The 27,541-nt window shown below is 43.5% G+C and overlaps 1 protein-coding gene across 3 annotated transcripts in view; it reads left to right on the top strand.

Moving 5' to 3' along the window:
- Positions 1-7,886: 7,886 nt before the first annotated feature.
- SHISA6 (shisa family member 6) overlaps positions 7,887-27,541 on the top strand; it is a 339,241-nt gene continuing 319,586 nt past the window's right edge. For all 3 annotated transcript variants that reach the window (XM_048488407.1, XM_048488406.1, XM_048488405.1), the window contains exons 1-2: positions 7,887-8,083; positions 8,585-9,500. In XM_048488407.1, coding sequence (XP_048344364.1) covers positions 8,860-9,500 — 641 coding nt within the window. In that variant the 5' untranslated portion in view covers positions 7,887-8,083; positions 8,585-8,859. The remainder of the gene's footprint in view (positions 8,084-8,584; positions 9,501-27,541) is intronic.

The raw sequence follows: 27,541 nt of genomic DNA, 5'->3' as shown, positions 1-27,541 counted from the left end.
AACAAGCAGAAGTCAATGAGCCATAGTGAGGTTGGAGTCCTTCTCCTTGCTTGTTACCAGGAAAGTAGATGCTTGTGATTCCTGTCTGTTAGCCCTAAGCTTTCCAAGGTGGCTTGTTCTTCCTCTGCGCCACTTTTGCATTTGTACAGGCCACGTGCAAAATGGCCAGGATTCCCACAGCGAAAACATTTTTTCACAGCACAGGAAGCGTAGGGGACGGCAGAATCCAGCAGGAAAATCCCTCTGCATGATGATTTCTCAGTCAGCCGTGCTCTCGAAGGCTGGTAGTCCCTCTGCTTCTGGTGGTCTAGCAGCAGCGGTGGCGTGAATCCAAAGTCGAAAGCGTAGACTCCCGCTGACGCTTCTGGAAACTGCATGTACCAACTGGTCCCAGCTGCTATCCAACGGCGAAAGCAACAGATAAATCCTTTGTGGGAGTTCTTCAAACTGTAAACCTCGATCAGCGAGAGGCTGTGCAAACGAAGTTCACGCGATCTGCTTCAGATGCTCAAACACAGATCCCCTCCTGGCCTCAGTTTGGAGATTGTAAAGTTGTCTTGTGAGGAGGACCTTTGCCCCAGCCGACTCACACTTCGATAGATGCCTTTCAAAGTCATACGCCCACGCCTTTGGCTGCAGTCCTCAAGCTTCGCGCAGATAAACCAACTGTGAGTTTTCCCACTGCTAGCACAATGAAGACGCCCGTGCTTTTTCATCTGCGACGCCGCTCAGCAACTGTAGAGGGCCACTGGAGGAGTAGAGATAACATTCCACAGGTCCTCCCACGAATGAGATAGCTCTCTGCATCTTCTGGCTCCAAGCCACATAGTTATGTGCCTACCAGTCAGCCTCTCCAGAACAGCAAAGCCCGGACATAGGTGGAAGCCATGGCAATAGCTGAGTCACACAGCACGCATGATACACTCACTGTTACTCCACGAAGTGCGCCGACGTGAGGAGCTGGAGCCCGCCATAACTCCTGAGAAGGGGATCCCACTCAGCAGCGGTGGTGGTAACAAAAGCCCAGAAGCAGTTAAGGAAAAAGAAAAACACAGGAACCCAGAAGCGTTGATAACCACTTCAAAGAACAACAGAAGGGTTTTATTCCTTGTTTCCAAAGTCACAAAAACAGTCTGACAGAGTGCAAGCTTAGGCAACCAGAGCAAGCAACTGTATAACCAAAGCACGCATAGACCAAACTGTTCTGTGCATATATACATAGAGACATACAACTCAATCAGGGAGCAGTGAAGTGCAATCACACATGATGTGCTTAGTCATGGTTGCATCACCCACTGAAACTAGGTGAAAGGTAGAGTATTGCATCAGCCAAGCTGTCAAGTAGATTTTGGTGATCTAACTGTCAAGTCCTAACAAAGAATGCCCTCCCTGCAAGAACATCCCGAAATTTGCCCAAGAATCTTTGTTCTGGATTGAGTTTTCTGCATTGCTGTCAATGGGGGTTGCAGGCTGGGGGGGTGACATTTCTGAAGGCACAGTCTCAAAACTTCCAGGGTCTCATAAGGAGACTTCCCTAATGATACCCCCCAGGTTTGGTGCAGTTTGGTTCAGGGGGGCCAAAGTTATGGACCCTCAAAACTGTAGCCCCCATCTCCTATTAGCTCCCATTGGAAACAATGGGGGATAGGGGCACCCCCTTTGGGAGTCCATAACTTTGGACTCCCTGAACCAAACCTCACCAAACTTGGGGGGTATCATGAGGACAGTCTCCTGATGATACGCTGAAATTTTGGTGCTGCTAGCCTAAAAACTGCGCCCCTGCAGGCCAAAAATGAAAAACCACTAAAATTCCCAAAAACGAACCCAGGATTTTGATGCCCCCCACAAGGTGATGCCCTGGGCAGCTGCCCACCTTGCCCAATGGGCATTATGCCAGTGCCACAAAATAAAGGACACAGGTGTATTTCTTAAGATCCTGAAGTGGAAGGAAGGAAAGACCTGCTGGGATCAGGCTGCCAAGAAGCAGAGGAGGCAGAAGAAGTGGGAGTGCTTTCCCCCAAATCTATTTGCCCTCCTGTGCCTTAAGCCATCAGCCCCCTCCCCTGTCTAAAGTGGATAGAGGGGAAGGGAAGGGAGGGGTGGCATGCAAGGGAGGGGAGGGAGTGAGGGATGGCATGCAAGGGAGGGGAGGGGGTCCAGCATCTGGACATGGCCCACCCACCCTAGCGGAGGGAGGGGAAGGGAAGGGAGGGGTGGCATGCAAGGGAGGGGGGAGTGAGGGATGGCATGCAAGGGAGGGGAGGGGGTCCGGCATCTGGACATGGCCCACCCACCCTAGCGGAGGGAGGGGAAGGGAAGGGAGGGGTGGCATGCAAGGGAGGGGAGGGAGGGAGGGATGGCATGCAAGGGAGGGGAGGGGGCCCGGCATCTGGACATGGCCCACCCACCCTAGCGGAGGGAGGGGAAGGGAAGGGAGGGGTGGCATGCAAGGGAGGGGAGGGAGGGATGGCATGCATAACAATCAACAAATTTAAAATACAATCTCCCTATAAAACCAATTAAAACAGTTTATAAAAACAGATAAATAAGCGCCCAAACTAATAAGTTAAAACAGAAAGCAATAAATACATACACCTTTCCATTGACTTCTGCCCCCATGCATATTCTGTCTCACCAAAAGGAAAACAAAACAAATTGTAACTTTATTCGCTACATGCTGGACCATCTATGTTTTAGAATGCTCCATTTGAGTCCTAGTGCCCAGGACCCAAACGGAGCACTCTAAAACAAAGATGTGCCTAGGGCCCAAATTGAGCATGTGGCAAATGAAGTTACAATTTTTTTTTTTTGGTGTGACAAAGTATAGTCCTGAAAGAGAACATGAAACCTGTGGGTTGTCCATGGGAATCAAGAGGGATACACTCCAGCTGTCAGCTGGCTGGCATAGACCATCAGTGAGGGCAACCTAGTTGATTTTCATCCCACTGGAAGGTGGAAAATAGACTAAATAGGCTCTAGAAAATCTGTTTCATGCAGAAACAGTTCCAGTTGAGAGGCCTCAATTCTTTCAAGTGCTTTGCCCAAAGGAGGTAGATTAGAGATTAGCAAGTAGTTGTTTAATTTTCCTGGATCAAGAGATGGTTCGCAATAAGGGCTTAACAGTGCTATATTTTAAGGCCAAGGGCAACAACCTGTCAATTATTAATTATCTGCCTTATTTACTGGCCCATCCTTCTCTGGCAGATTTCAGTAATCAGCCTGGACATAAATAGTACAAGTAGAAACTTCCACAGCTCCAAATATCCTGACTTCATTTTGTATTTATGACCTCATGATGCATTAAGTGAAAAGTAGTTTATAAAGTGTTCTGTCTTTATTAGTGTTCCCTACCTTGGATATTTTGGGGAAAGGCAAGACATAAAAAGTTTTAATTGTATATGTAAATAGAAGTAACCACAACTTGGTAGAGTGCTGTCCTGGGTCAGCAACAGAAAACAGAAAAAATAATCCAAGATGAGAAATTAATAAATATTAATTAAGGAAAACTGCTCAGTTCTCCTCTGGTGCATTTTACAGTAGGGAAAGGACAGAAGACCCTTCTAACCCTATAGTCCTGTTCCAATATAGGGAGGGAACGGAGGGGGTAAAATTTTGTGGTGGACAGTCAGCTGTCTGTTGGCTGATATCCTGGTGTCCTTTTAGCTGCTGAGATAGCCAGCTGCCTGGAGATTCTACAGGGATCACCAAAAATGGGTATGGTAATCTCTCCACTACTGGCAAAGCAGGGTTTAAGCTAACTCCTCTGTCCCTCCTTTCTTCCAGAGCTTGTCTTCCTTTCCACACACACTGCTATATCAAGGGAGGAGGATTTGTTTTAGTGAGGGAGAAAGGGGTGGTTTGTTTATGCTGTTAATCTACACAATGCTTCTTCCATGGGCTTTAGTTTGCATTGTTTTTGTGATGGAAGAACAGAAGGTGAGCCACAAACTTCACTTCTAAAACCTGATGACAGAATAGAATAAATAGGACTGGAATCAAAGCTTGATGGTTGCAATATATTACCCTTGCAGTTCTGTAAGTGTCCCATCCACCATCACACCTTTGGTTTTTCTTTTGCTGCTTTCTATTTGTTCTACTCACTGACAAGTCGAACACAGTATCTATTGTCTATTACATTTTCACCATGTCTCTCCTCCATGGAGCTCCAGGCAATGTGCACTGCTCTCATCTCCTGCACTTCATCCTCACAACAAAACTGTGAGGTAGGTTAGAATGAGACAAAGTAATACTATGTGAGCAAAACTTAAGGAGATTTTAACACACATTGACCCAGCTCCAGTCACACGCTGTATATCACACTATCCTAAACTTTCCTAAATAAGGGAAAGGGAAAAGATTCTTCACCTCAACTGGTCCATTTCAGTCTAGAAGAACTAGATGGTGGGGCGTTGTGTAGTCTGTTGCATGCGAATTGCTTTGAGCTTCCTGCTAAATGTTAGCATCAAAGGGCTTTGAAATCTCTGTGCTGAGCATTCACCATGAAATGTCATTGCTTCATTAGTGTCACTTTAAAAGGCGTATCATTAGATTTCCAGTGCCTCTCTGCAAGCTCCATAGGCTCAGGGTAGTTCAGTTGCTGGCAGCAACATGCCTTTACCATTCTTTTCCTATTTATGCAGCTAAGTAGTCATTATAGCAGCATTACTTGACCAGCACAGTGAGGCTTAAATTTGTTTTTGTTTCTATAGCATTAACAAATGTCTTCCCTCCCCAACATTTTCAAGAATGGCGAATTTTCTTTAGACATACTTGGGGAAAGGGTCGTGGGTCGTTGTAGAACACCTGGTTTTACTCGCAGAGTGTGCCAGAATCATGTCCAACATCCGTAATCACTCTATCACCATATTAGCACAATAGGGTTTACTTGTTTATATTTCGGAGTGTCCACCCAAATTAACATTTTTCATTATAATGGAGCTCCTCTGTACATAATACTGCTAAAATGCTCATGGAATTATGGAGAAAGCATTTGCATAATTGCTACTCAAAATGTCATTGTGGTCATCTTGTTTATGGATTGACAACAAACATTAGGCAATCACTCCCAGATTTTTTAAAACTATAAAACAAGCCTGATGCAGTCCAAATCACACTGTTGCTAATTACATTTAAAAACATATTTCCTGAAATGTAACAGTCATTTTAGTGAAGATTCACTATTTTAAAAGTTGTACCTTGGCAAGGAAGACATCATCCTTGCAGGTAGCAAGAAGAGGAATGGCCAGTATATTCCAGCTAGCAGTGTGAAAAATCAGGTAGACGTTATTCAGTGTTTGATTAACTGTAAAAATAATATTACTTTTTCTCAGGAGGATGCTTGATCATGGTCTATTTACATATTGCAACATACTTTTTGTGTGAAGCAGCCCTGTGCCAAGGAAAGATGGTGTGTTGCTGTAATCTAAACGCCCAGTGAAGTTCTGTTTCGGTCTGGGCTAGATAGGCAATATGTATGTCGACTAGCTGGAGAAACATCACAGAATCATTTGCAGGCACATGCTTCTCTTCTATTGGAAGAAGTTAAACAGTTCTGGTTCATTAAAATGCCTGGATGGGAGAAATGCCTAGAAATTGCATGTAATCCTTAAGAGGAAATTTTCACACAGTGTTCCAATTGAATAAGTCACCTGGAAGTGACACATACAATTTGCATTTTCTAAAACCTTTCCTGAAAATACCCCCATGTTTACCTCAGTTTGGGATGTGGAGAATTCTTTTTAATACAGAAGTGGGCATTTGCAATGGAGACATGTAAATGTCTTCCCAGCTTATTACAAGGAAAAACAGGGTTGGCACTCTTATGTCTCCCTTGTATCGCCTGGTTTGGCTCTAAGATGCAAGCTCTGAATGAACAATAATAGCATCTGTGTGTAAAATGCTGACAAGTTGCAGCCACCTGGTGGGATTTCAAGACAAGTGATTAAGTAGAGATGGTTTGCCGCTGCCTTCTCTGCAGAATCTTCCTTGGCGGTTTCCCTTGGAAATCCCAACCCAGTTTCATCTTCCAAGATCAGACTATACCATACCTTCCACCACAAATAACTATATAAGGGATGGCTATGATCTTTATAAGCTGCTGCTGGAAATGAAATGTTGAACTTTGTTGGCCTTGGTCTTATCCAGAAATGCACTGTTATTTTGACTGGATAAGCCTTGTGGATAAAAGAGGCCAAGTATTGATCAATAGATCTGTGGGATGTGGTTAGTTAGCTTCTCAGAGGGGTATCTCAAGAACAGAATCTGATCTAGGTAGATAAATTCTGACTGAAAATCAGTCACATTAACCCTCTGGAATATATATTTAGAAAATCTAAACTAGTCTACTATCTAGGATTACCTTTGTCTTGGTCATCATCTGAGAGAAGTACTTGTACACTTGAGCAAATGCTGGAGACAGAACTCGACCAATTCTTGCTCCTCTTTTCTTTCAGCAGTGTTCTTAAGACTACCTCTTTTCCAGCCCTTTGAGGATTGGAGAAGACTACATTTCTTGGGTCCTCCTGATCTAACATTGAACTACTTTACTGAACAAATTATTTATTCCATCCTGGCTGAAAGCAACTCATGGTTGGGTTCAATTCCTATCTGAACAGATGTCTCTGAACTTATTTTGGGAGTTTGTGATTAGATTCCTTGATGCCCAGTTTTGCTTCCTAAAGGGTTACTTCCTATCTGCCAAGTCCTAAAGCAAATCTTAAGTAGATCAGGATGACAAGGATAGTTATGAAGTTGAAAGGATCTGCTTTTTTTCTTTGCAGGTGTTGGATTCCAATTTTGAATGTTACTCCACCTAAAAAAGCCCTCAATGCAAATAAAAAGCACACAGACAGAAAAGTTGTGTGCCGTCTTTCCATCCTAATTTTCAGCACAGGAAAACATACCAAAAATGTGCAGCCCATTCTCCTGCTTGCCTCACTCTCCTGCAGAAGGCCTCATGAGAGTGTTGCAAATGTACAGTATTTTTTTTTCAGGCATGTTGGTTCCATAAGCCAGAGTGTGATCATTTTATGTACATGGCACAAGGATCAATTATTTCTATTCCTGATGTATTTTATCCAGTACATTTTCATGTCATCCTTCTTCCAAACAGCGTCCAGTAGCATACAGCAGTGTCCAGCTCCTCTCATTTATTTAATAATCACAAGAACCCTGTGAGGTAGGTTAGGGTGAGTCACCCAGAAGGCCCCTGGCCTAGGTTTGCCAAGTCTGGCTTGGGAAGATCCTGGAGATGTGTGGGTAGAGCCTGGGAACAGTGGGGTTTGGGGAGAGAAAAGAGCTCAGTGAGATATTAAAGCATAGAATCTGTTTTCCAAAAGAGCCATTTTCTCCAGGGGATCTGTAATCCCATTCCCAGAGATCTCCAGGCCCCACTCGGAGGTTGGCAATTCGATTCCCAGCACAGTGTTGACCTTTAATGGGAGACTCAAAAATTCCACTCCAGCCACTGCACAATGCCGGCTGTCAGTCCACGTAACAGCTTTTCCTCACATAACACCTTCTTCGCGTCTAGCGGCAAAGACCACGACCAACTATCCTGCTTCAACTTGGGAACATTTATTTCGCTATTCCCGGAGTGGCACTCCAGCCTTTTTCCCGCCTTCTGAGGCAGCAGAAAGGAAAGGAGTGGAAAAGAGGTTTCTTGTTAGTTCTGGAGGTGGACGCCCCATGGTTACTCTACACTTTGGAGCGGGACCTGTGGGGTTCCGGAAGGTGTCCCTAGAAAAATGCCGGCCGGCTCCTTGTCCTCACCTATCGTGGCGCCCCGTCCCCAAATCCCCCCGCAGGCCCTGGTGGCGCCGCGGGACTGCAACTACTTCGCAGGGGGCCGGGACTGGGCGGGCCTAGAGGCAGGAGGAGGCCGGCAGGCAGGCAGGCAGGCAGGCGAGGGGAGGCGGCGGCTTCTGGCTCAGCCTCTCGCTGTCCCCGCCCGCTCCACAGCAGCAGCTCCTCTCCAGCCAGCCCGGGTGAGCGGCGGCGGCGGCGGCAGCGCAGGCAGCTCGGGCTAGTGCGCGGCGAGTGGGGTGGCCTCCGCAGTGCTCCCGCTCCGTTCCGCCCCGGCATGGTGAGTGGAGGCGGGCGGGCGGGCGGGCGGGCGAGCGCGTGGGGTGTTGGGGCAAGCAAGGGCAGGGGGCGACGGCAAGGATAGGAGGCGGCTGGCGCTGCGGTGCCCGCAGAAGCTCCGGCTCCAGTGCTGCCGTCCCTTTCGCCAGGCGGCTACTGCTCTGCCTGCCAGGGACCGTGCCAAGGGAATTCCCTGCTGCCCGGCGAGCTCCCGCCCGGGCTGGCGCCGGAGCTGTTGCCCGCTTGGATGCTGGCCCCATGCACCAGCAGCAGCAGCAGCATGCCCGCCGTCGTCTTCCCTGGTCCCTGTCCCAGCAGGGGCGAGAGGAGCCCGAGACGACCCTCGGACCGCCCTGGCGCTTTCTGCCCTTTTTAACTCTCGGCCCCGCTAGGCCTCCTCGGGGAGGCAGCCCCAGCAGCAGCAGCCCCTCCGCCTCCACCCCTCTGCCCTGGGCCAGGTAGCCTCTGATGTCTCTCCCCCCCGCCCCTCTCTCTCTCGTAGCGCGTCACCATCCTTGGAGGAGCTTCCATCCGGACAAGACCCACCGAAGAGCCCCTCTGTGCCCCCCAAGCAACAGCGAAGAAGTGCCTCTTTCTTCTTGCCAGGATGAAGGGGCGTCTTGCCAGCCGGAGGATGGCCCGGAGCTGCTCCCACTGAAGTATCCAGTGGCTGCTTCCTCCATCTGCCTGCAAATTTATCCATGGAGTGTCAGAGCCGAGGCCCTTGATTGTGCTGGGTTGGGCACAGCCCCCGCCCCTCTGCTCCTTCTGCTCACCATGGGGCGGAGGCACCTGCTGTTGCTGCTGCCCCTTATCCTGTTTGCCCTGGCACTGCTGCTGACCACGCATGCGGCTGGGCCCCCACGGACACCCAAGGGCAACCGGACACAGGGGGCAACAGCTACTCGGCGGTCCTCCAAGGTGGTCAAGGAGCAACTGAACCAGACACTGGCCAGTTCGTCCCCTGCTGCCTTGCCAGCTGGTGGTGGGGGCAGCCGTGCACGCAGTGGAGGTGGCAGTGCAGGCAGCTCGAGCCCAGCATATGATACATGCATGGGCTATTATGATGTCAGTGGAACGTGGGACAAGGAGTTTGAGTGTAACAACAGCCAGAAGGATTTCCGCTACTGTTGTGGCACCTGCAATTACCGCTTTTGCTGCAACAAGCGTTCTGAGAAGCTCAATCAGTACATGTGCCGTAATAATGGCCGTGGACCCACTACAGATTCAATGACTACTGCCACTAGCAATGGTGGAACTGGAGAGATATCCAATGTCTATGACCCGAATGAGGACACCACTAATGCCACTGTCTACATTTCATGTGGAGCCATTGCCTTTGTTGTCATTGCAGGCATATTTGCCAAGGTGGCCTATGACAAGGCACGACAGCCACCGCAGGAGATGAACATCCACAGGTGAGAACAGGGTGTGAACCCTGTACCTAATCTCCCCCCAATGCCTTAATTTATTCATAATCCTCAGGAGATGGACATAATTCACAGGCAATGGACTACTAGCCCCCTAGACAAGCATTCCACATACCCACACAGGTTCAGTTCTGTGCATACCCCTGGTGCCATTAAAACCCACAACCCACATGATTAATGTGCTTTACTGAGAATGAGGTATCTTCCCATTGTATGACTGGATGAGAGAAAACTGCTGTTGTACAAAAACACCTCCAACTGTTCTCATCTTGGGTGACGAATGTAGTTAAGTAAGACACAGCCAACTTTTTACCACTTCAAAAATGAGACAATTCCCTTCCTTGTTCCCTCTTGTAGAACTCATCTGTCATGTGTAGGATGGAAGAGGGAGTTCTGCAGCACAGCAGAGATTCCTCTTTCCCAGAAGCAGATAGGCATACTCATTCAAAACTCTACTCTTTATAAAAAAAAGATTGCTTCATCTTCAGATGCCCCAGTGTGTCCAAAATAAATTGCTTCATAGCCATTCAAAGGAGATCAGGACCTACTTCTTAGGACACTCGGTGGTTTCCTTTGCTTAGAATCTTTTTGCTTCAGTAAGAATACATACATGTCCTTTCTCATTTGTATACTTGCTTATCCTTTCCACAACTAGGAGGGGATATGCTTTTGGAGAGCAGGTCTTCACTCCCTATTCCGATTAGAGAATTACAATTTTGACTTCTCTCTTCTTTAGGCTTGATCTATGTTTTCCATTTAATGAAATAGACACCAGAAATAGATTTTAACAAACTTTACTAGGCATTGTAAGATGCACAATGCAATGATTTCAGATGAGTTCTAATAATATGGTTAATAGACCTGGAATAAATTGCTTTGAGAGCAGTCAGTTAATAGCAAAAGTGTGTAAATGGTGTTTTTAAATAACTTATTAATAACTTATTGCTTACCCTAGTAATAGCATTACAAAATGATTTTTAACTTAACAAATAAATGAGATGCTTTCCTTGAATGGGTCAACTTGAAGAGAAACAGAGAATCTTATCCAAGAGCAAATTATTGATATCCTGCTACTGTGAAGGGAGCACCTTCTTAATCAATGGTGTAGGCTTCTCATTTCCCCATTCATAATTAGTGTGCATTATTTTTTAGCTCTGTTACCATAATTACCTGGCAAACCTTACCTCATCTAACACCTTTAAATTCATTTTTCAAAATACAAAGACCTTTAAAGGTTTTAAGTGCAACTTTCTTGATAAGGTCCTGAAATTAACATGTATTTAACCTATTCTCATCTCTACCCTATCACTGATGAGTCCTTAAATTTTTCCCTTTCAGATATCCTGCTTTGGATTCACCTTTGGCCTCTTATGGTTGACTTACTTTTTTTTTCTTTTATAGCAAACCAAAAAGGAAAAGGAAAAAAAATTACATAATACAATGCAAGCCTAAAATAAAGAAATAACTGTCCACTGTCAACATTTTAAAATCATAAATGGGAAATACCTCATTCCTCATTTTAGTGTTTCAAGCTTAATATTTATTTGTCACCCGTTTCTCATTTAAAAATGAGATCTGATAAAGTGGGCTCTAACTTATGAAAGCCCCTGCTAGAATAAATCTGTTCAGATTTAAAGTGCTACAAGGCTCTTTTTTTTGTTTTCATCTGTAAACTTTCCATGCCCTTTATCTCCTCTGCTCCGCACCACCCAGTCCTTTTTCTATGGCTCAAGCTGACTAAAACTCTCTTTTAAATTTCGATGTTCTCCCCAAACTTAAAGAACTTTTGATGTCTTTTTAAACTAGCCCTATTTCTTCTCCCTCTTTTCCTTTGCCACCTGTTCCACCATTCCACATTAAACACAGTTGGGGCATATTTTCATGAATGCATATTTACCCCTTGGGTTCTCTGACTGACACTTCCTTTATTTCCTGTGGTACCTTCACTTGTACTGTGCTGCGTATGCCTGATTGCTTCTTGTTTGCACTGCCCAAGTGCTAGGGAAAGAGGAAAGGTCAACCTTTCCTCCCCCTTAACTGCAACAGAACTCATCCTACTGAGCTTGTTAGCAAGCCTCTGTTAAATACCCCATGATATTTTGTGGAGGAGAACTGTCTAACATTTTTGCATTGAGCTGTGAAGTTCTGTTCCAAATACTTCTATTTTGAAGCATTATTTTGAGCATTCTGAAGTAATATTTGAATTCTTTTTTAAAGAGATAACTGGAGAAAGGGGCTACGCAGCTAGCTAGGAAGCACTGCGTAGCAAGAATACATTTGAAATGGTACAAGTCAGATGAGTGCCCTTCATATTACCTCTCGGAATGGCCACTATCTTTTCCCAGCTGACATGCATCATTGAGGCAAGATCTCAGGAAACAGTGTAGTAAATATATTTGGAGTCTACATGCCGCTAAAATGTGAAGTTATGAAATAATTTAAGAGTGAACCACTTTTTAAAAATATGTAGCAGAAGCAAACCTAGCAGGGAGGAACAGCTGTCTTTGCATGATTATCCTTCATTTATGTCATCAATTAAAGGCTGTGTTTTGTCAAAAGACCTGGCAACAGCTTACAAACTGAAAAACAAGTGTGCTTTGCATAGTGCATGAAATAAAATATTGGCATCTGTAAGTAAAATCCCAAGAGAGGTCTCAAACAGCCTAAATATATGGGCTTTTCTGTGAGGTTTGAAAGCAATTTATTTTGTTTCTGTCATTCTCCTACTGGTGTGTATACAGTGAAGGGCAACTCTTCAGCTGGTTTAAGTTCTCACAGCTACACACACCTTCCTGACAACCCTGGGTTACTACAGTACTAGAAACTAAAGCTTTGCTCTCTAAAGATTTATGCTAGCACTATTTGAATCCAGAGCTCTCTTGCTTTGAGTCAAGGAATTTGGATTGCTGTACCACAGAGTAACAGAATTCCAGAAATGAAAGGGGACAGCAATCAAATTGTTAAATTATCTCTGAGAAAGGGCTGGTCAGAGTTGAAGGCATGGCTCTTTGGCACACAAGGTTGGAAGCAACTCTTATTTGCTTTAGTGGTTTTTCTGCTAAGGCCAACTTGCCTCCAGTAGATCTTGGTATCACTGATGTTTTTGGAAACTTTGCACGTATTCCTTTCTTCACATGTTCCTTTTGCTCTGTTTAATGCTGTGGGGTTGTAAACCTCCCTACAAAATTACAGGAAACCTTGTCAGCCTTGTGTAAACACTTCTTGTCATTTCTGTTCTTGTGATGCTTCCTTTGCTTTTTAAAGATGAATTCTGAATGGTGAAATGAATCACCTGTATGCAGATAAAGGAATGAGTGACAGACTTGAGTTTTAGAAACATTTGACTTCAAGTGCCTTTGAACGAACTGATTGACTATTATTATTACAATATAGTAGATGACAAAAGATTATACCTTTCAGATTTAATCTAAATTTGATCAATGCTAGCACAACAGTTTAAATATTATGAAGAATTTATTCAGCTACTGGGGGGCAGGGGGTTGCGTGGTCTATGAAATAACGTTGTTTTTAAAATACACTTGTCAGAGTTTTTAAAATAACACTTGTCAGGGCCTCCTTAGTCGGGTTTCTTCCTTTTGCAGGGCATTTCTTGTGAGACTTACGGCTGCTATATTTCTAGAGTCTTTAGGGCCTCTGTATTGCAGATATTCTTCAGTTGCATGCAGGTTTGCATATTTAGGAATGATCAAATAAGGAAAGGCAAGGGACAAGTGAAAAGAACAGGAGTTAAAATGAGCAGAAATTTTACTTCTGTTCCTGTGTCCTCTGTTGAGGTACAGATGGAGCAGGAAGAGATTCAGTAGCTGGATTTCAAACTTGGTTGGGTTAATGTGTCTCGGTAATCTTGCAGCAATTTCAAATACCTTTTCAAATTAGAATGTAACAGAATAAACAGAGCTCAGTGATTTAACTGAAGCTTGGGGTTTTTTTTCTTCAATGGCTCATTGTTTTTCCAGTATTGCCCCTGTAGATTTCAGTGGAAACAGAATCAAGACCAAGGGCAGAACTATATGAGATACTGGGAGGTTTATGAACTAGTTCGGAGTATTTTTTTACTATTAAAATCTGGTGTGCGGGAATACAATTCTGTATGCTTACTTCAGGAGGGCAAATAGCAGCATCCTGAGGCCATTTCAGATTTGGGAAGAGGTACCAATGGGAAGATTGAAATTCCTCTTCACCTTGTACTAGTTGCCCATTCTACTGGCTTTTCAGGGAACTACAGTTTTGCACTCAGTTTGTGGAATTTCCAACACATCTTGTAGTTCTGCCCCTAACTGTAGGGGATTTAATAAAAAGGAATGAAACAGTTCTTGTATTTCTATTTAAGTGAGCAGCATTAGTTTAGTCTGAGAGGCTTTCAGTGGGATATCGGGTCTGCACATGGTATCTGACACAAGGGCTATCTTATCTGTAAACACAGATCCATTATTGCCAGTCATGGCAATTGGGATATAAAAAACTGTTCTTGCACTGGATATGAGAAAGCACTGCATGACTGGAGTGGAAGCTTGTTTTGTGTCATTTTCTTTTCTTTTTGCCATCAGGTCAAAGTTGACTTATGGCAACCCTATAGGGTTTTCAAGATGAGAAACATTTGGAGGTAGTTTGCAATTGCCTGCCTCCCCATCATACCCCTTGAAGGTCTCCTGTCCAAATATTAGCCAGGTTTTCTTGAAGGTCTCCCATCCAAATACTAGCCAGGATCAGAGCTGACAGTTATGACTGGCCCAGTATCACCCAGCAAGCTTCCATGATGTGAGTGGGGAACTGAACCTGGGTTTCTGAGCTTCTGGTCCAACACCTTAACCACTATGCTACACTGACTCTGTTCTTTCATATAGCATCATCCAAAAGTTATTCTTGGCGATCTCACACACGTGTTGCTCTCAGAACAACCAATGACTTTTTGAAGGTCATAAGAGATCAACAACGCCATCCTGTGCAGAGTTACTCCACTGATACCAGCAAGCTTAGACTGGAGTAACTGCATTGGATGGTGCTGTAATTGACCCAGCTCTATGCACATCTTTCTTGCTGCTTACAGAAAGATTTTTTGTTTATTTGGAAAATGTATATTCCTCTTCTCCAGAGACCTGTGTGATGTGCCTGATAAAAGAAAACAAATACAATCTATCATAAAACAACCATACAATTTTCAGAATTAAAATAAGCCATAAAACAAGTCTCTCTCTCTCTCTCTCTCTCTCTCTCTCTCTGTATACATAAGTTAGATGCAGACAATAAAAACATTTAAGAAGCTGGAACACTTGAATCAAAAGAACTGTTTTGGCCTGGCTTCTGAAGAACAGTAAAGAACAGGCACCAGGCATGACTCAAAGTGGAGAACTTTCCAGAATGAGGTGTCACCATTGAAATAGCCCTGCTGCGTTTGACTGCCACTTGCCTTACCTATGCAAACTGGGTCCCAAACAACAAGGTTTAGGATGTTATCTGGTGGGTTGGACAGCAAGGGTATCCATCCTCAAGCTGTTTTGGACATTAAACATAAGCACTATCATTTTAAATTTAACTTTTAAACAAGCAGGTTGCTAGTGCAAATAGTTTAGTGCAAGAGTGATACAAACGCTGCATGCGGTCCCAGACCATGACCCAGCTGTTGCATTTTAGACTAGCCAGCATTTCTGAACAATGTTCAAAGGCAGCCTCATGTAAAGCACATTCCAGTTGTCTAATTTGAATGTGTTCAAAGTATGGATCACTGTGGACCAATAATACTTACTGAGGAATGGCCATCACTAGCAGATCAGCAGAAGATGATAAAAGGTATTCATACTATGGAATAGGTCTGGTCTTTTAACTGTAAGCAAGGTCCAATTTCGTTGGACCTCCAAGCTGTGACCTTTGTCGGTCAGAGAAATGTAACCTCTAGGTTAGGCTGGCTCGGTGGCTCCTCAGTCCTCACACAGCTTTGTTGCTGACCAACAGCACTTCAGTCTGGTCTGGAATAAGCTTCATTTTATTTGCACTCATCCATCCCGTCATCTTCTCTGGGCATTTGTTCAAGACTTCTACAGACCCACCCAATTGAGTTGCTAGGGAGGAATAGATCTGGGTATCACCTGCATATTCTAGATCCCTGAATGATCTCTCCTAGTAGTTTTACGAGGGTCAAAATGGAGCCTGAAGGATTCCATATCATGACCACGAGGCCCTGCAGCTGTCCCCCAATACAATGGAGAACAGATGCCAGACAGGGCCTCATGACCTAGAGCTGAATGATGTAGTGCTAAGTAAAATTATGATTTATTCAGAAAAAAATTACAAATTACAGGATTTTTAAAAGAAACATGAAATAACATTCTATTACACCAATTCTACCTAGGCTTTGAACAAATAATTGGGGGCCCTAAATTAGATTATAGAAACATAGCTACTCGGGATAGTTACACAAAGTTAATAACATTAACAATCACATTCATGTTGCCATGAAAGTCACGCTACTATTTTTCTTTTTTCCTGTACCATCTGCCACAACTAGCTTCACTCATCTGAGTAGACTTATTCCTGACTGTGCAGGCATCTTTGGCAAGATGAAGTCTAGGGCCCATTATGCATGGAACACTCATGTCAAGCCTGTTCTCTGTGCAGTGGGCTTGTAGTGGGTTCTCCTTGCATTTCTCTGTCCACATGTGAGGAGGCGGCCCACAGCCTGCAGCACAGTTTGTCTGCTGAACTCTGCTGGGCCTCTGCTTCTCCCAGTTCTCTTAACTCTGTCCGTCAACAGTCTTAAAGGCACAGAGCTGATATTCTCCCCCCCCCTCACTTCTCCACACAGGAAGACTCTCTGCCAGCATCGCAAGAGAAGAGAGAGGCTTGTTTTAAAACAGAGTCTTGTCTGAAACAAAGTTTTAAAAACCCTCTCAGCCATCCAGGAGGACCGAAGCAGAGTGGGGGAAGTGGGGTGGAGCCAAAAAGATGCCTGCTTGTATTGTTTCTTGCAAAAGCCCTCTTTGTTGTTACTTTGTATTGAAAGAAGGATCACTCGATCTCTCAATATGTGCACTTCAGAGAAGCAGGAGAGGGGGGCAAGGGGGAGGACTCCAGGGCACCTGGCAACTGAGGCTGTGCTGTGCTGAGGGTGTGCTGGTGGAGGAAAGACTGAACACAGACATTAGACAGAGGTGAGAGGGGTTCCCCCCCCCCTTATACATGTGAGAGATCAATCTATCGACCTCTTGATCAGGGCACTTAAGGAAGCAGGAAGGAGCCAACAGTATGAAGGAGGGGTGAGAGGGAAGGCCCGCAAAGCGCTGCAAGGGAGTGGGAAGGCTGGCCATGAATGGAGAGAAAGGTCTCGGGCAAAGCTGTGCCCACCGGCAGATCTGTCCCGCTCTGGCAGTGAAGCAAGTTTTAAATTGTGCGATACGTGATTTTGCTTGCCTCAAAGAGGGTGGAAATGAAAGTGGGGCTCCAGAAAATACATCTGTACAAGAAATCTTGCTGTGGTGAACACTGGCCTCCACTACACAGCAAAGACTTTGTGCATAATTGGCCTAGTTTTCTGCTTGCTGTAGTTATGAATTCTGCATCCTTCTCACTCATAGTTCTGTGATCCTGTACCCTGCTGCTAGATTTTCCCTGTCACCCTCCATAAAATGACATAGATGCTAATTTTCTTCTTATATCAAGACACATTACTCAGTAATAACTGTTTATTGGACCTGCCTTTAGTAAGTAAAAGGTTTGTTAATTCTGTCCTTCATACAAGACAGCTGAAATAGTGAGACTTCGGCCTTGGCTAGATCATTTTAAGTAGAGTTGTTGGTCCCTACAAAAGTCAATGACGTTGAACCAGAATGCATGAACCAGAACGTGATTGAAATTAGACCCCGTTTATGTTTCTTTCTGCATTTTGCTATATAAACATAATAAGCATCAGATGACTGGAACTGCACACTGGAATTACTGCACTCCAGTTATACTTGGTAGACGGGGTATGCTAAGTATTTCCAGTCTGATACTGGTGTGGAAATTCATGAAATGAGGCATACCTTATGCCCTCTACCATCCTCTTTATCTGTTTCTCTGAAATGACATAGCTTTATTTTATTTGTTGTTGTCTTCAAAGTCAGGGTTTCCTTTTTCAGTCCCACCCAAATTGCTTGTTTTCTTCTTGTTCCTTAAACTAGAACCCTTGTTCCTATTGGTAGGTACTTCTGAAATTCCGTTGGAACTAGAACTCTTCTGTTCCATGAGCTCTATTTCAATTTGACACAGTCTAGGGCAAGACAACCCTTAGCACACATGCCAAACAGCAATGAGCCAGACCCTTTCGCTTGGCATGGAAGATGGGTTCTCTGTCCAAACAACTGGCCCCTGAAATGCTGGCATCACCACTGGGGATAGTGGTGTGAGAGAAAGCAACAGAGATGGATGGTGTTTGCAGTCATCTCCCAGACCAACACAGGCACGTTCTGGGTCTGAGGCAAGATGCTGACCATGCCAATGCGGATCAGTTTCTCCCAGTATTTCTGACCAAGTATATCCTCACCCTTTTATTTTTATTTTTTGGTCTGATGGCACACAAAGGTTTTTCTAAATAGATGCTGCGAGATTTTGGCACTCAGGTCAAAAAAATTATCTAACCTGCATTAGGCTGCGTTTGCAGTATTGCAAATCTACAAATATTGTTTATATTGAATGCTGTTGATACCTAACTAAGCAGGACACCTGATGGCGCAATTGTAGTACCTATTTGCATGGCCAGGGATGGTGTTGGCAGCCAGCTGTCCCATATCCTTTCTTTCTTAACCTGAGGAAGTATTGTATTGTTGAAGGCTTTCATAGACGGAATCAACTGGCTGATGTGGATTTTCCGGGCCAGGTCTGGTAGTTTTTGCTCCGAATGTTTTACCCACATTGAGCTTTTCACACTGCACCATGGAGAGAAACACATCTCACCATGGCATACCTCTAAAGCTACCAGCCATAGATGCAGGCAAAATGTTTGGTGCAAAAACCACCGGACTACAGCCACATGGCCCAGAAACCCACAACAGCCAGCTGATGATGTATTGTCTCTTCTTCCCTTGTACGTCAGCAAGAGCCAAGATAATGAATGTGGTCTCAGGCAAACTAGTCTTTCTTTTTCCAAATAACTTTTTATTGTCTTTTCTGTTTTAGGCCAAATTTTCTGTTACCACACAGTATTTAGACAAGTAATTTGGTTTAGTTGGAAATGGCAGGTTTTTCCTGCTCTACTTTTGGAGGCACAACAGCAATCCCACCAGGCATCAGCATTCATTTTCTCTGATAGGTTTGCAGAGTAATACGGTAGTTGCTTTTAATGCTGTCACTTTCTTTCCTGTACATGTGTTACCTCCCACAGCTCTGCTCCTTCATCTTATGATTCTTAGAGCTCAAAAGCCAGGTACAATTAGGCTGAGATATTACTTTCACTTTCCAAGACTTTGGTAGGTGTTAACGGGGGAAGTGCTAGAAATGTTAATGCTGTTGGTGTCTCTTCTGTGCTGAGCTGCCTCTGGAGATAGGATGCAAAGCAAAAATGGGATGGTTGCCCACAAAATTTCTTATTTAATTTTCTGCAAGAGATGGGAATATGACTTTGGCCCCAACTCTGTTCTTCCCATAGCCATTGCAGTCTGTTGAAGTAGTCTTACTTGCCAGCTGTGTTTTCATCTTTACTGCTAAACTGTTGTATAATGCTATTGTGTAGCTTTACATTAGTTGTGTTACATTTCATTTTAATGGTGAACATGATGATCATCCTTCACCAACCTCCCTTACTTGGGGCTCTAGTTACTATCTACATGTTGCATTCTGTGGATAAGAGGTACCACTCAAGTGATATTCATATTAATGTATTGTCGAAGGCTTTCACGGCCAGAATCACTTGGGTGCTGTGTGGTTTCCGGGCTGTATGGCTGTGTTCTAGCAGCATTCTCTGGTGACGTTTTGCCTGCATCTGTGGCTGGCATCTTCAGAGGAGATCCTCTGAAGATGCCAGCCACAGATGCAGGCGAAACGTCAGTAGAGAATGCTGCTAGAACACGGCCATACAGCCCGGAAACCACACAGCACCCAAGATATTCATATTGTTGTTACTGCATTTTTGTTTTAAGTCAGCCCTGCTGTTATGTCAAAATATTCTTTCCTGGCCTATGATAGCACATGAACACAAGAAACAAGAGTTATTTAACCATTAGTAAAGAGCATTCCATGCTCGAAATGCAAAAAAACTAATTTTTTTAAATTGGTGATTAACTTTCTCTGGTGATTTCCACATAGCAGAAATAAAACATCCTGCAGACGTTAAAAAAATCAGTTTTGGCTTTTTTAGTTCACACACAGCCTGCCAAAAGTGTTGCCAGCAAAAATGGATCTTTCCCCCCACCTGCTGCACAGATCTCTTGTCAGTTTGCTCTTGTCATTTTGTTTGCTGCTGCAGAGCTTCTCCATTCCTCTGCCATTTGGTGAAGGTTTTACAGGGAGGTTTCCTTTGCTTACAGCTCATCCGCGCATGATTTCACTGTAAAAAGTAGATGAATAGTTCGTTTTGCCTAGTGATCTTGTGCACATGTCTTTTTTTCCTTTTTTGTTTTGAGGGGGATGTCTGAAGCTACGGCGACACAAGTGTGCACATATTTCAGCTTCTCTGATCGGGCCGTCATAGCTTTGCAGACATCCCCCTCAAAACAAAAAAAAAGGGGAAACAACAAGTGTGTGGGATTGTTAGGAAAAACAGACTTTATTCAGCAAAATCAAGCATGGATGAGCTGCAAGGTGAGGAAACCTCCTTAAGAGAATCTCTGCTGCAGCACACAAAATGTTGGGCACAAAAATGCAAGTAAAAGGTTTGGACTAGAGAAGTAAAGTATTTCCTGTCTGCTTGTGTTCCCTCAGCAGGCAGGAAACATCTTCAACCCAGGTTGGGGGGAAAGATTGCTAGTTCCCAGGTTGAGAAAAATAAAATGTTTTGACGATGTTTTGGGGGAAAGAGCTGTGCGAACTTCTTCTCCAAAATGCTTTTTAAAACATCCCCAAGACATTTTCTTTCTGCTGGGTGGAAATTACCTCTGCTTGCTGTTGCTTTGTAGGGTACAGAATTAATAATCCATTACTACAAGTTGGAATTAGAGCTTTTTATTTAATTCATATTTTTACAACAAAATACAAATTAAAGCAATAAACCATAGGGTCAAACAAGAAAGGGGGGAAAAATCTTGGTATATAAATTAGTACCACTTCAAAATATAAGAATATGTTAGCTAATCAATTCTCTAAATTGAATAACATGTATCTTTCAATCTTTAGAGTTACATAATTCAGAGTTTTTTCAAGCTGTACTGGCCAGGCTAAAACAGAGATGGGTCTGTGGGATTGCACATGTGTTAAAAATCCTTAAGCCATGCCACCCTCACCGCTGCTATTATTGAGAGTTGCACATAGAGCTATTGCTCAAACATACCAGTGGACTTTTAGTGAGAGTTTCAATAGTGAAATGTTCTTTTTGAAAGTCCTTGATCACTCTCTCTCTCTCTCTCACACATACACACACTCACACACACACACACACACGCACAAATCTTCAGCTAAACCCCAATTTTCTCAGGTTTATATATGTATATGTGATCTGATTTAATTGGAAATACTTGCAATTTCTGAAATCATAAGAAATCGGAAGTTGGAGCTAACTCTTACTGAGCTCAGAAGACCCTTCTTTATGCATCCAACAGCAGATGATATGATTGTGTTTCTTCTGTGCATAGCTAGAGATGGGGCACATGTAACATTTTTTAAAATCTGTGCCTACCATCTGGCTAATGTTTAATAGTCTGGAGAGTGAAGTCTGCTTTATATTTTAAATTTTGCATTAGGAATGAATTCCTGAGTATGAAATAAATATTTACAGTGTTATTTATGATGGGGGGGGGGGTAAATAGTGACTTTGACCTGTGCAACTGAAGCAGAGGCACCCAGAGTCCTCTCTCAAGAATATTTTGCATATCAAAACGGTTAATTATACATAATCTACACATGATGCTGTGCTGTGTTTCTGGTACTCAAGAAATGATTCTGAAGAAACAATCCTGAGAGGCCTGGAGCACAGAAATGTTTAAGGCTACATTATCAGACTTGTATCTCTTGTAGAAAAGCAGCTGCTCTTTTGCAAGAGGCTACAGTGGATGTCATGCCCTGTCCTGTTTTGCTTCTTTCCCAGCCCCTTCCAAAGGGGGGGAAAACGTCCCTTTTCACTGAGATGGTAGCTTCTTGTTTTGTCTGTTTCTTATGATGCATAAATGTGAGTAATCTGAGTATTTGAACCTTCTGCCCACACTCTCAGCATGTACAGTGTGAATCACCAACGTGTGCCTTTAACTGTGGAAGGATGTAATTGTGCATAGATTGACAAATATCCTCACACGTACACGTGCATATACCCATACAGCAGTAGAGCCTGGAGCTTTCACCAAAATAAGCTGGCAGTCATTTGCACTCACAGCCACTGTCAGCCTGGTGACTGTTCATGAGAGTTTTCCTAAATATTACCACTTGAAGTCTTTCAGAGCAAGTGACCCAAACCCAGTACCCCTTGCTGCCAGATACCTCCTTGGAGAATTATTGCAATGCCACAGTAAAAATATGAACATATGAAGAAGATGGAAGAGCCTGGCAGTATAGGAAGGGTATTGCATCACATGATCTGGTGTCAAACTCGCGGCCCTCCAGGTGTTATGGACTACAGTCCCCATCCTCCCCTGCCAGCATCATGCTGGCAGGGGATGATGGGAACTGTAGTCCATAACATCTGGAGGGCCGCGAGTTTGACACCTACCATCGAAGCCACTGTTGTCGAATCTGATTGATAATGGCTCTGCGGCATCTCAGGGAGAGGTCTTTCATATCACCTATCTTTTTGACTGGAAATTGATACTCTAATTCTAAGCCATGGACCCTTCCAAATTCTGAACTATGGGCCCTTCCAAATTTGATATTCATTCAGGAACCTGGAAAATGTTAGCACTGTGTGGTTAAAATTCCATACAGAGAACAGTATATAATCCAAACCAGATTCTGTTGGGACGAGGGTAGTTTGCTTGGGTTATTCTTTGAACTTTGTGATCCTTGAGCAGCCTGGACTCAAGTACCATTCTGACCGGTAAATGGCAGTCACTTCATAAGAATCTTGACAGCCTTGTCTCCTAGTATCCCAAGGGAGAAGTATCCTTTCAGGTCAACTGAATAATCTCTGTCAGCCTCTTGCCTCCAGCCAGGCAGCAAAAATAGTGAGCATAGGAATCACTGCTGTCTCTTTAAAGTTCTTGATGGGTGTAAATTAGTACAGAATTGATACACATTTGTGCATATAGGCTTTTTTTGTTCAAAGGAGTCTTGAGGCATCAGGTAATCCTTTAATCCTGTTTTTAGAGGGACCCAATTTCATTCATTCATTTGACTGAGTGTGACTGGCCCAAGGTCACCCAGCGAGAGCCAGTGTGATGAAGTGGTTAAGAGCAGGTGGACTCTAATTTGGAGAAACAGGTTTGTTTCCCGACTCCTCCACATGAGGGGTGGACTCTTATCTGGTCAACTGGATTTGTTTCCCCTCTACTACACACGAAGTCACAGTTTTCTCAGAACTCTCTCAGCCCCATCTACCTTGCAATGTATCTGTTGTGGAGATAGGAAGGGAAAAGGCATTTGTAAGCTGCCTTGAGACTCTTTACAGGAGAGAAAGGCAGGGTATAAATCCAAACTCCTCTTCTTCTATCACATGTGGGGATTTCAACCTGGGTTTCCAGATACTAGTCCGATGTTGCTGACCATTACACCACACTCATACTTCATATGGTATGGATCTGTCATCTTTCCAATAAGATTTCTTATGATATCTGTATAAGCCTCAGTGTGTCTAATTATCACAGCACCACCACTTTTTCATGCTGGGCGAGTCTCTAAGATATTGTGATCTGCAGCGGTATGCAAGAATAGCTCACACTCTTTGTTGTACCTGCATTCATTTGGACAGCCTTGCAGAAACCCAGAGAGTTAGTTTGGATATTGGCGTCAGAATCCAGCTCTTGATGAAGTTGTTCAAAAATTGGACGCTTCATGAGCTACCATTTGAAGAGATGAACGTGCATCTGTGGCAGCTCAGCTCTCCCATCTGCTCAGATAGGTGAAGCATCCTCTTAGATGGGGTTTGTTTTTCAGATTTTAGATGTACAATTGGCATATAACGCTTTTCCTTGTGTGTCATAGCCCAGGCCTACAGCCTTGATGCAAGTGAGTAGGATGCCTTTGGCTTCTCTTGATTTGAGTCTGGCATGATCAAGCCCTTCATGCTTGATTTCCAGTCCTGGTGCTCTCTCTTGCAGTTGGGAAGAATCCAGCTGAAATGTCATGTGTTGCGTGTGTGGGGAAATAGTCATCACCATCACATGTACATGTGATTACGCCATAGAGGTGTAACTTCCCTTGCTTAAGCTTTTTTGTTTTTGATGTAGTTCAGAAGCAGCACTGTGTGATTTAATTAGAAATCAACTAATCATCCAGGCTGGAAGTTACCTTTGCTATTCTGTGTTAATCCCAGGAGATACAATGTCAGGAGAAATACAGTATAGGAAAGTGCTTCTGAGTTATTAGAGCATAGGTGCCAAACTCACGGCCCTCCAGATGTTATGGACTACAGTTCCCATCATCCCCTGCCAGCACGGGGATGATGGGAACTGTTGTCCATAACATCTGGAGGGCTGCAAGTTTGACACCTATGGATTAGAGAATGGGATGGTGCAGTTTGATAAGACGTACCCATTGCTGTGTAAGTCTTGATCACAGTTGACTTTTTGTGGACACTCCAGACCATGCAGAGCAGCCTGAGTGTCTTCAGATATTTGAAATAAAAACAGCTATAGCACTCTTCTGTGATATAAAGAAGGGGTTGGCAAAGTACCAGGCATTATAGTCCTCCCAACAACAAGCAGGTGTTCTTTGCCTGCCTTTGGCTGTGTTCATTCTTTGTGTCTGTACCATCTCTACCACCTCTGAAGAGCATGTTGTTGCAATCTACCAGTCTTCATTATTATTTTTTCTTTATTCCATGCACCAAATAAAGTGCTATTATTTTAGGGGTGAGGTGTTTAAAAAAAAGAGCTGCTCCAGTTTTTTTTTTTTTTGCTTAGTACAGTATGATTTTCATCTTCGGTACAACAGAGGTTAGTAAATTAGCCTATTTCTCTTGTAGATGCAGTATGCTGGCCGAGAGAAGCAACTCTTTATGTGTACTTTCCCTCAGACAGGCAGCAGAGGAACAGGCATACAAAAACACATAGGTTTAGGGTATCAGTCCTCAGAATGCTACCTTGCAAACAGACAGTGAGGAAGAGGAGGGCCTTCCAAGGGTACCATAAATTCCAGTGTAATTTTTAGTGAATAAATACAGGAAATATTTCATGGAGAAAATACGGGTTAGTCATGTAAAATTCGAACACCATATGACTTGACGCCGTTTTATTAGGGACTGCATCAAAATAGATTGGAGCTCGTTGCTTTCCTCTATTGTCAACTGTAAGGATCTTCTGGATTGTAGTTTAACTCTTTAGTGGATCACTTCTGAAAGAATAGTTCTAGTTCAGCTCCCGCATCTCTCAAGCAAAGACCCTCTTGAAGACTCTACTCCAACAATGCAACTGTAACATCCAGCTACTATAAAGCATGGTTAGGCATCCTGAATGATCAGTGTGGAAATACATTAACTGACCAGGACAAAATAAAGAAAAGATGGGAACAATATACTAACAGACCATACAGAAAAGATGGAAGGATAACAGGTTCATACCAAAAGGAACGTTTGAAGAAGAACCTGAAAGTGATTGGGAGAAGCAAATCACCAGGAACAGATGGGATATCAATAAATATGTTCCAAACCACAGAAACAGAATCCATCAAAATCTTAACAAACACATACCAACTAATATGGAGACTATTTGATCTCGAGTATAGTTACCTGATGCAGCAGGCAAATAAACATTGCTCACCCATGCACTTGGGCATACCGGTAAAACCGCATACCATGGCCAGATATTTCCATTTGGTTTTAGAACCCAAACTGCGACGAGCTCTAACTCTTGTCAGGTGCAATATTCTCCCTTCAGCTACCACTCAGGGTAGAATACAGAAAGTGTCCTTTAACAAAAAACTTTGTCCCTGTGGCTCAGCCCATGAAGAATTGATCCAACACGTGATATTATATTGCCCGTTACGTAGTTTAGCTAAAAATAAATATCTAGACCCATGGCTAAGAACCTCCATTGATTATACTGATTTATCAATTGTGGTAATCATGTTGGATTGTGAATCTGCAAGAGTATTGGAAGCGTTGGCTAAATGTTTGTGCTCTGTTATTAGCAAATGGTCATAACTGTATTGGAGATCAAGAAGACAAAAGTAATGTCAACTGCAGAATTACACAACTTTATGTTTGATGATGAAGAAAGTGAAATTGTTCAAGATTTTCTATATCTTGGTTCCATCATCAACCAAAAGGGAAACCTGCAACTAAAAAATCAGAAGGAAATTGAGACAGGAAAGGGCAGCCATGAAGGAACTAGAAAAGATTCTTGTGTAAGGATGTGTCACTGTCAACCAAGATCAAGTTAATTCACGCTACAGTATTCCCCATTATTATGTATGCTCATGAAAGTTGGACAGTGAAGAAAACTGACAGGAAGAAAGTAGATTCCTTTGAAATGTGGTGTTATATGAGGGTTTTCCAAATACTGTGGACCACCAAAAAGAAATAAACATGTAGCCTGAACTGGAGGCTAAAATGACCAAACTGAGGCTACTGTAGTTTGGTCACATTATGAGAAGACAAGAGTCACTGGAAAAGTCAATAATGTTAGGAAAAGTTGAAGGCAGCAGGAAAAGAGGAAAACCCAACATGAGGTGGAATGACTCCATGAAGGAGGAAACCACAGCCCTCAGTTTGCAAAACCCGAGCAATGCTGTTGAAGCCAAGACTGTTAATTCATAGAGTCGCCATGAGTCAGAGTCCACTTGATAGCACTTAGCACACAAAATATAAAGGACAAAAACAGGAGGAAAGTCCTTTGGCTAGATGGACCTAGATTTTCTATAGATGCAATTCTCCAGTAGTTATTCTGTACATACTGTGCAGTTTCAGTCCATTTTTTTCTCTAGAATTTCAGTCACTATTGTGCATATGTTAAAAATTGATCTGGCTCCTCTAATATTGTTCTTAGCTCATAGTCCATCAACAGGGATGTAGTCAAGTCAGACCTTCATGGGTTGGTCATGCAATAGTCAGGGTTTATTTAGACATCCATGAATGCCTCCTTCACCTACATTTCAGTCTCTATGCAATGGTTCCATTCTATAAATGTTAGATGGATGGTGGGGAAGGATAGATAACCTTAACGTGTGGTGTAAGATGCTCTGTTGTTCACGCCTTTGAAAAATAAATTAAGATTTTAAAAAATCCATCTCCGGAAAGGAGGAACAAGCTTTTATATGACTAAATAAAGTAAGGCTCAAAGGACCACAAAACAGTGAGGCATTTTTGAAACTACAAAACAGAAAGATTACTTTTGTTCACTATCTTTTAGGAACACCATGACTTGGCTGTTATTGGGAGCTAGGTGGAACTTGCATATTACTCCCATTCTGCAGTCATTCCACTGGCTGCCCATCAGTTACCAGGTAAATTGAAGTACTGGTTATTGCATACAAAGCCCTGCATGACCTTGGATCCTCATATTTGAGAGACTGCCTCTTCCTCTAGGTACTTCCAGGGCAGCTTCACTCATCTGAGCAGGGGCTTCAGCAGGGGGCAACCTGCAAATGGACAAAATTAACAACTGCCAATGCCTTCTCTGCTGTGGCCCCCTCCTTATGGAATGGCCTGCATGAGCACTCCTGACTTTCCATAAACTATGCAAAACTGAATTGTCCAGGACAGCTTTTTCTATGCAGGCAATAGTGTTGCATTGTACTACCTGGAT

Source organism: Sphaerodactylus townsendi, linkage group LG03, assembly GCF_021028975.2.
Source record: "Sphaerodactylus townsendi isolate TG3544 linkage group LG03, MPM_Stown_v2.3, whole genome shotgun sequence".
NCBI classification, from domain to species: domain Eukaryota; kingdom Metazoa; phylum Chordata; class Lepidosauria; order Squamata; family Sphaerodactylidae; genus Sphaerodactylus; species Sphaerodactylus townsendi.
The sequence above is the reverse complement of the archived record's forward strand: the minus strand, read 5'-3'. Positions and strand labels throughout refer to the sequence as shown.